At 49.1% G+C, this 9,689-nt stretch overlaps 1 protein-coding gene across 1 annotated transcript in view; it reads left to right on the top strand.

Annotated features, from left to right (window-relative positions):
• The window catches only part of TNRC6C (trinucleotide repeat containing adaptor 6C), a 145,986-nt gene extending 138,936 nt beyond the window's left edge, over positions 1-7,050 (top strand). The window contains 5 exon segments of the mRNA XM_037808093.1: positions 1,791-1,985; positions 2,922-2,992; positions 3,595-3,734; positions 4,328-4,414; positions 4,416-7,050. Coding sequence (XP_037664021.1) covers positions 1,791-1,985; positions 2,922-2,992; positions 3,595-3,734; positions 4,328-4,414; positions 4,416-4,689 — 767 coding nt within the window. The 3' untranslated portion in view covers positions 4,690-7,050.
• Positions 7,051-9,689: the final 2,639 nt, after the last annotated feature.

The raw sequence follows: 9,689 nt of genomic DNA on the forward strand, positions 1-9,689 counted from the left end.
CCTTCCATTCTCAGAGAAACACATTGTCCGAAATACTTCCAGTAATCATTTCTTTCAGGCTTAGAGGAGATTTAAGAATTTTCCTGGGAACATTAGGAGAATTTGAATGTGAAGAATTCAAGTCGAGGATAAGAAGGGATGTGGGCATAGATGTATGCTCACCCAAGCAAATGTGCAGTAGATTTGTGAATAGATTTGGAACTTGATTCAGGAGGGTTTATTGTTTATGAATATCTTAAAATGTATTTCTGTATTCCATCAAACCTTCTCATCCAGATTTTTTTTAAACCACTATAAGAATGCCGTAGTAACTCTTAATACCAGTATGTAGGGTATCAAAAAAAAAACAAAAGACAGAAGACAAATTTTTTTAATTGTATTTTTTAATTGTCGAATATAACAGATATACATAAAAGTGATAACTTTCCAAGTGCAATTTAACAAGTAGTTAGAGAGCAAATTCAAAAAATAAAGGTTACACTTCCACGGTTTCAGTGATTTCCTTATTATAAAATATATATACACAGAGGTAATAGCTTTCAAAGCATGATTTAACAAGTAGATATATAAGAAATTTCCAAAGTTGTTATGAGTTATAGTACCATGTTTTCAGGTATTTCCTTATTGTGAAATATAACCTATATATAAAAAGGTATAGCTTTCAAATTACAATTTGACAAGTAGCTATGGAACGCATTTCAAAGGATGCTATGGGTTACAGTTCCACCATTCCAATTCTTTTCTTCCAGCTATTCTAATACCCTAGCAACTAAGAAAAAGAAAATTATATAAAGATTCAGTTTTTGTAATCCAGAAGGTAGTTTTGATGTAGTTTAGCATCTTAATACAACAAAGAGAGAGAACAGAGAGCTTCTGGATTATTTTTTAAAGGGGGGATGTATTTAGACCTTTAATCTATAATCACTTAGCTAAAGAGAAGGGGCAGATGAAACTATCTTTCCCTACATCTAAGGAAGCTTTTTGAGCATTTTTCGCTTTTCTAGCCAGTGACACCTTTTTCTGAGACCAGCGTCCGTTCGTTGTGAGGTGGTTGTGAGGTTGCCGTGAGTTTCAGCAGCCAATGGATCCCTCCTCTGCGGGTCAGGGCTGGAGGACTCACTCCCGCGGGTGTGCGTGGAGTTCCCGCCTGTGCTGACTGCCGAGTGCCGGCGGTGGCAGTGCTCTGCATGGCGTCTGCGTGACATCAGGCACGGGGTGGCTACCGCTGTTGGGTGTTTCTCCCAAACAGCTTAGAACGGAGCTTCCCCCAGCAAAGTGCCAGGACCCTGGGCTGCTCAGCCCTCAGCGTGTCTGGGCCAGCTTGGTTCTCCACCTTGGCCCACACAGAAAGCTCGGGAAGAGGAGGGTGTACCCTTGGGGGCGGCGGCTCGCATGGAAGGGGACTGGGACATCAGGAACTGGGGGCAGGAGCGGTCTGTGTGACACCTTTTGGCCTTGACTGTGTGTTACATTTAAAGATGTGTCCCCACAGAGTAGGTTGATAAGTTAGCTTCAATGTTGATCTATAAAAATGCCATTTTCTCCATGGCAAATTCGTGTCTGGTTCAGCTAGCCAGTTGATGGAGTAAGTATCGGAAGTGTGGGCAAAGCCTGGCCCCAGATCCCGCTCTCCTCAAGGCACTGCCCCTCATGGCTCTTCTCGACCACAGCAGTCCGCTGGATCCGGAACACCCTCCCCAGCCCACTGGAGGCTTGACCTGGTTCTCCCACATGCAGTGGCTCCCCTGGCTTGGTGCGAGTGCAAACACTCTGTTTCTCTGCCTTTGTAGGTAAACTGTCAGACATCAAGTCCACGTGGTCCTCTGGCCCTGCCGCCCACACACAGGCCGCTCTGTCTCACGAGCTGTGGAAGGTGCCCAGGAGCACCACTGCCCCCACGAGGCCACCTCCCGGGCTGACCACCCCCAAGCCTTCCTCCACCTGGGGGGCCAGCCCCCTCGGCTGGGCCAGCTCCTACTCCTCAGGTATGCACCACTTCCTTTTCTTGCCTGGCTGCTCTGCTTTCCCGTTTGGGGGGCTGTCTTTATTATTTTGTCCTGCACAGCTCCTTTGTTAGGACCCCCACCTCTGTTATGGATACCTGGGGAGGGGGGTGGTAGGAGAGGCCAGAGCCCCCTAGATTTTCTGGGCTTTGGCCATGCAAGCCTAGAGCTCCAGCTCTCAGGGTTCCAGCCTCCGAGGGGCTGCTGCTGCACAGAGCCCACAGAGAGGCCCCCAGGCAGTCGGTTCTAAGCTCCAGTCCCCACACCCCCATCAACCACTAAAGTGTCTCAATTTCTGTTTGTTATATTTGCTTCTCCACAAGATGTCATTCAAACACAGTGCTTTCCAGACCAAGCAAGTAAATAAGTAACTAGCCCATTGGTTTGGAATCTACTACTCTTGTGATATCATACCCCAATAGGCTCCCGTCAAGTGCCAGATGCCAAACCTTAAGGAATGAAAAAAAAGTTACTAGTAATTTAAGAAATTGAAGATTTAAGTCAGCTGCAGGTAATTTGAAAATAATTGTCTTAACCTTTAAATAGCAATGTTTGTTTTGTTTTAACGAGTAGAATTCTGGAGCACTGATTCTAAATGGGGGTGGGGAGCAGGCAGAGGCCAACACCAGAACTTACGGGTGATGTCCGTGTGTCTGCCGCCAGGCCTGTCCCTGCCAGCCCACACAGCAGCACAGGTCCCTCGGCTAGGGGGAATGGGCAGAAGCCCAGGCTCTGGGGCAAGCTGGGTCTGCAGGGATTGTGAGGTGTGGTTATCTGAAGACAGGATGGCCCTTTGGGAGCCAAGGAGAGCTGTCAGAGCCCACGGGGACAGGCCATGTGGCCATGAGGACTGGGTGAGGTTGGGAGACTGGCATGTGCTCCCAAGGACTGAGTTCTTCCCCTGGGCTTGTTATGCAGGTTCTGCCTGGAGTACTGACACCTCAGGAAGGACAAGCAGCTGGCTCGTTCTTCGTAACCTCACGCCCCAGGTAACTGCACCAGCATGGAGGGGGTGGGGTGGGGGTACACCCCCACCCACCTGCCTCGGCATCACTGTGAGGCAGGTCAGTGCCATTCGGCCAGCAGGGTCCCGGGCACGACTAGCAAGCGTAAGAGGACGGGAGCTGTGGGTCATGGGCCCAGAGGGCTGGGGCATCACTTAACCAAATTTCCAGGGAATTTTTACTTTGGACATCTTGTAAATGGAGTTGCTTTCCTTGTAACTGAACTCGTTCAGTATTGAGTGGGTTGTCGGACCATGGGGCCCAGGGGCCTGTCTTTGCCCCCTTCCCTGGGCCTGTGGCCACACGCAGCCCTGCTGCAGCTTTTGCAAACCTAAGGCTACGTGTGATGCCTTCTGTGAGGAACTCAAGCCTCTTTGATTAGCTTAAGTCATAGAATATAATTGTAAAATATTCCTGATTTTAAAAATTTCATGGCCACAGAGGTATAAAATCTTCATATCATCAAGTCATTTTTCCAGTTGCTAGTGCATCCAGATTTCATACATTTTTCTTTTCTTTTTTTTGAAGTAAATAGTAAAAGAAATGAGAGAAAAACTCATTACTGCCTTCCTGCTTTCTTTGCTCAGATTGATGGTTCTACTCTGCGGACGTTGTGTTTGCAGCATGGTCCTCTCGTCACGTTCCACCTGAACCTGACTCAAGGGAACGCCGTGGTCCGCTACAGCTCCAAGGAGGAGGCAGCCAAGGCCCAGAAGTCTCTGCACATGTACGCCTCCCCCTTGCCTCTCCCCCGCTGCCCAGTGGCCGTGGCCCGGCCGAGCTTGGGGAGGGCTATTTCCTCTGCTGGCAAACTGCTGTGCTTGCAGCCCCAACTCGGGAGAGGCTTTCCAAGGAAATTAAATATCCACCCATTTGTTAAAAAAAAAAGGCACATTCCTTCCCCAATGAAGCACAGGGAGCGTTGTGTTCTCCCTGCTGGGCGCTCCTCACCGCCAGCTCCTCTTCCCCCAAGTCAGGGGTGTTTTTAAGGAGATGCATGTGGAAACCCCACACCACTGCACTCACCGATCGGGAGCCGGGAGTTAGAGATGTCCTTTCTGTCTCTAGTGCCCTGCCGGAGCCCAGGGTGTCAGTTATGCCAGCCCTCAGCGGCCTCCAGATTAGTGGTACGTTTGCGCCCTTCCTTAACCGGCGCTCCGGGCCCAGTGCAGGGCAGCTGCTGCCGGAGCCAAGTCGAGTCCAAGGAGGAAACCACTCCCGGGCTGGGTTTGGCTTGGCAGTGCTGAAGTGGGAACTGCATTAAAAACAGGGAAAGCAGGGTGGCGCGGGGCCCGCTCACGCGCTGTGTCTCCGTTGCAGGTGTGTTCTGGGAAACACTACCATCCTGGCCGAGTTTGCCGGCGAGGAAGAAGTGAACCGTTTCTTGGCCCAGGGCCAAGCGCTGCCCCCCCACCTCCAGCTGGCAGCCCAGCCCCGGGACCAGCCAGGCGCGGCTCGGCGCCTCCGGTGGCTCCCACGGCCTAGTGCGGGGCGACGCCGGACACTGGACTGGCCCATGCCTGGGCAGCAAGGGGGGCAGTGACCTGCTGTGGAGCGGAGGGCCCCAGTACTCGAGCAGCCTGTGGGGCCCGCCCAGCACCGACGACGGCAGGGTGATGGGGAGCCCGACCCCCCTCAACACCCTGCTCCCTGGCGACCTGCTCAGCGGGGAGTCCCTCTAGGGGCCGAGGGGCCCTCTCGGGAGCCACCATCATCAGCACTCGGAAGAGAACACGCGGCCCTTTCCAGCCGAGTACCTCGTCCCGGACTGACAGCGAGCCGCGGCCGCAGCCCTTGCGAACTGTTCCTGAAGCAGTGCGGGCTGCGTCCGGTCAGTGTCACACGCTAACGACAGGATTTCCTTCATAGCTTTTTATTTCGTGTTGTTTTCTGTTTGTATGGCGTGTTGTTGTTTTAATTTTTTAAGCATAAAAGCTGCTTAGACTAGTTCTATCATGAAGGGCACTTTTCAGATTGTGGGCTGGAAAGGGTTATTTGGTCAAGGGGGGGCAGGAGCCGGGGAAGCCGATTCCGTGAGCCTGTGAGGATTATGCACACTCGCAGAGGCCAGGCAGAGCCGGCAATCAGGGGCCCGCGTCGGCCGCACCCGCCCCCACCCATCCGCCTATGCACATCACCCTCGCTCCATTACTTTTTCATGTCATTTTTTTAATCCCAAAAAATATTTTTTAAATGTTTAAAAAAAAAAAAAGACATATCAAACATGCAAATACTTGAATCCAGCAGGCCAATAATGAAATGTGAACACTTCCAGTTGACATCAGTCCCCAGAAGCAGGCTCGAGGAAACGTGTCTGAGTTCATAGCCTATGTGTGTGTGTGTGTGTGCGCGCGCGTGTGTGCGTACTTCCTGTGTTTGTGTGTTTGAAAGCGCGTGAGGGATTTAACTGTGGGTTTTCCCTTTTATTCAGTATATGCTTTTTTTTGGCGCATTGGTCAAAGGTTTAATTGTTGTCATTATTAGCTTCTAACTTTGCACTGAGTGTCCAGCCCTCCCGTACGTTCGAGAGAATTCACAGGGCAGGGCGTGGGACGATTCACGTGTAAATGTTTACTCAAGGACTCTGTTATTGCGTTTGAAAATTACAGTGTATATCTCTGGAGAAATAATATGTATACCTACCTTTAGCAGCTTTTTATTGTGGACTAATGCAAGAAAATTATTACCAGAGTATTGCACCATTTTTCCATTTGGAATATAAAGTTAAAAAAAAAAAAAAAACTGTTGTTGGACTGTGGCCATAGACATGTGTAAAGGACGGACGGCTCCGTGGAAAGCACGGAAGCGAGCACTTGGACACGGGCAGCGACTGCTTTTGGAGGAGCCCGTGGTTTGGGCTCCCACCTGTTTACAGACCTTTTTTTTTTCTCTTTCAAACTTTAAAATAAAAAAATTTTAAAAAGGAATTTAAAAAGAAAAAGAAAAAAAAAAAAGACTTCCGTCGTAAAGAAACCTATTTTCAGAATGCAGAAACGCGACTTCAGAGCTCTGGGATTGAACAGTGTTGTGTCCCCTACTCCGGCCATCGCCGTGGACTCTCCTGTCATGGGTTCTGCTCCTCGTCAGAGGCGGGACGCGGTGGCCACTGTCTTGCACATGCCGGGCGCGCTCAGGAAAGCCAGGGTTCCCGAGGGGCAGCCCCACACCATTTCATGTATTTCTAAACCCGACTCCTAGCACTGAAGATGTTACGAAAAACAAAAAAACAAAAAAAAACAAAAAAATAAATAATAAAGAGAAAAAAGAAAAGAAGAAAAATACCTAATCTCTAATGTGTAGCAGTTACATATTTACCAAATAATGGACTCAAAAGAAATAGATGTTTGAAGAGTGCTTTATATATTAAAAATTGCTTTATGTTTTAAAAATGATCAATGTTTTGATTGTTTTGAAAGGAAGAAAGACAATGGAATAACATACCCTGAAGTATGTTTTAAAAAAATATAGGAACATTGTGCTCCCTGCCTGCTTGATCAGGAAACTTGTGCATTACATTTTTTTTAATTAGCTTTTTAATGGTTTTCTCAAAACAAAATAAAAACAAACAAAAAAACAAAAAAAAAATTAAAATTAAAAAAAAAGAGGGTCCTGCAAGATTGCAGATCAACAAAAGCTGGTTTTATAGAGGATCATGAACTATGCACAAACTGGGTTCGAGACTTTTGTTCTCAAGGTTTAGTTGTGTGTTTAGCTAAACAAACCTTCCTCAGAGTACTTGCATCTCATTGCCGTTACATGCATTCTCTATATTTGATGAATACATACCTGCATATGTAAATCAAATATACGTGCATGTACGTGTGTGCGCGTGTGTGTGCACCCAGACATACAGCTTTCCGTGCTGCCATTGAGCATCGAATTGTAGAAAACTCCTGATATTTTAAAACTGGGGATGGAAGCAAATGTGTTGTTTTGGGGTTTTGTTTCGGTTTTTTGTTGGGTTTCTTTTTTTCCTGGACTTTTATTTTGAATTAAAGATGTCTGTAAACTCTGAGATTAAAAAAAAAAAAAAAAAAAAAAAAGTTGTTTGTGGCTTTTAATGTTTTTCCTTATAGAATGTGATTGTCAAAGAACATGCACCGAAAGTTGGCTTTCAAAAGTACAACGCTTTGTTGAATCTTAATAAACTGCAATTTTTTTCTTGGCTGTTCAAATAAATGTGTTTTTTTATTTTTCAAAGCTGTATATCATCAATTTTCACTTTGTATACTGAAACTGGGAAAGTTGTCCTGCCCTGTATAACAAATGCCCCATCTCCTTTTAGAATGGCCTTCGGGTTTACATGTTAAACTCAGAATTGCAGTTGTTTGACTTGCAGTTATCCTTTATCATTTGTTAACATTTGGAGATGCAATGGAGCTGGCAGGCTCCCCACCTTCAGCCCCCTGCCTGCATCTGTCCCATCTGATGACCAGTGTGGTCTTGGTGTTGGCAGCTGAGGGGCTAGCCGGGCACCCACCTGCAGCCCAGTTCCCTTACGTCTGCCCACTCCCACCTGTAACTCAGTTTGGGCATCAGTTATATTGATGAGGGCCTTTTGTGACTCCCAGGCATTTTTCTCAAAAAGGCTCAGCTAACTTCTACAGAGCATCTTGTGTGTAGCGAGACTTCTGGTGCTGAATGAAGCAGCATCACCACAGGATTTCAGATTGCGTTTAGAAATCGGAAAAGTTGTGTCTGTGTTCTCAGATCCATCCCTAGAACTCACGCCAGGACCTTCAATAAACTAAATGACAGCATGTGCATTCCGACAGCACAACAAAGACGGTTTCTGGAAGACAAAGTAAAATGTCCTTTGTGGCTCCTCCTCAGAGTCGTTTCTGTCTCAACCCCCTTGGCAGTCGAGGGACCCCCACCCTCTGGGCCTGTTCCATTTCTGCCGAGGAGTGGGGCCCCCGTGCCACAGATTGCCCCCTACTCCCAGGAAAGTTGGTGAACTGGCTCAACCTTTTGGAAAACGGAGAAGAAAAGCACTGAATGAGCTGCTGCAATCAAGAAAGTAAAGACTAGTAGGAAGAAGGGAACCAGAAATTGGACTGTCAAAGTGCACTTGAAATCCTCACCCAGGAGGACTCAGCGCGGCAGCCCCTCAGCATCGGCCGTCCAGCCTCTCCGTGCCCGCCATCCCATCACGCGAGGGAGCAGGTGTCAAAGGGCTGCTCCCCGGAACAACACGTCAAGGCCTCAAGAACGTCCAAGGTCACGGCAGGCTTCACAGGGGAGGCAGCATTGGTCCTGGGCCAGGGAAGCCCGATCAGGAGATGGGGAGAGCAGAAGACGGGTGGGGACGAGAGCGTGGGCGGAGACCGGAGCGAGCGCCTCCGTTCCTCGCTGCGGGGCCTGTGATTCTGGCGGTAAGAGGGAGGGGAGCGGGAAGGTTCTCGATGGAGCACACGGGCAGATCCCGTGCTGACCTGTATTTTTAACTGTTCTGCCAACACCTGGAGTGTTTGTGAAGGGCAGGGGCTGTGTGCCGGGGAAGATGTGCAGAGAAGGGCAGGGCGGCAAGAGGCAAGCCCTGATGCTAGCGACGTGGCTGACCACATCCGAGATACACCAGAGCTGAGCCTGTCAGGTGGCAAGAGGTCAGTTCAAGATTCTTTGCAGGAAGATTCTTTGCAGGAAAGGTGGAGAAAGGAAAGATTCTTTGCAGGAAGATTCTTTGCAGGAAGATTCTTTGCAGGAAGGTGGAGAAAGGAAAACCTGCCCAAGAGTCAGGATGGAAACATGCAGTTGGTCTCCGATCTTTGCCTATCAGTGTTTCCCAGGGGAAAGGCCGCGGGTCTGCCTCATGCACCTCTCCCCAAATGGGGGCCTGAGTCTGCCTCCACCTCAGTCATCGTCGTGAGAACCAGAAGCACGTGGTGGGGGGGCCTCAGGCTTCAGTGACTGCGTTTGTGACCTACCAGATGCTGGACACGGCAAGGAGGCAGGGAGCTGTGCCTCTCGGCCTTGGCTGCAGGTTACAGTGATGTGGAAATGGTTTAAATCTCAGTGTCCAGGGCACACCCCAAACCAGTTAGATCAGGCTCTCCTGGGGTGGCGCCCAGGCAACGCCTCAGGGTTCCCTTCTGCAGCCAAGCTCGAGAAGCAGTGACCCGGGAAGGCCTTGTTCCTTCAAGCCTTCGGTGTGGTCTCATGTGGCAACTATGGTTAGTGTGTGGCCAAGCACAGCCTCTGCTGTGTGCCAGGCCCGGAGCCCTGTGGAGGAAGGCACACAGCCCAGCCACTTGCCACCCAGCACCACACGCAGGGAAGGACACCACCTGGAGTGTCTCAGGGTCCCATGGGAACTCCCAGAGGCACCGTGGCAAGTTCTTCACTTCGACCTGCCACGCATCCCAACCTCCAGTCACTGAGGCAGGAGGAACAGGTTTGCAGAATCTTAGCTCTGATGGTGCTGCCAAAAGTCCATCCTCCTGAAAAACGTCAGGAGGCACACCCCGTGTTAGCACGTTTTGCTTTCTCGCGCTGCACAGATGAGCACATTTTTTACACATTGAAGGCTTATGGCAACCCAGCATCAAGCCAGTTCATTGACCCCATTCTTCTATCAGCACGTGCTCACCTCATGTCCATGTCACATTTCAATGAATGTGTACGTTTTTTTAGACATTGTGAGCTTGCGCACTTAATAGTCAACAGTAGAGTGTAAACGTAA

This window comes from Choloepus didactylus, chromosome 18, assembly GCF_015220235.1.
Source record: "Choloepus didactylus isolate mChoDid1 chromosome 18, mChoDid1.pri, whole genome shotgun sequence".
In the NCBI taxonomy this organism is placed as follows: Eukaryota; Metazoa; Chordata; class Mammalia; order Pilosa; family Megalonychidae; genus Choloepus; species Choloepus didactylus.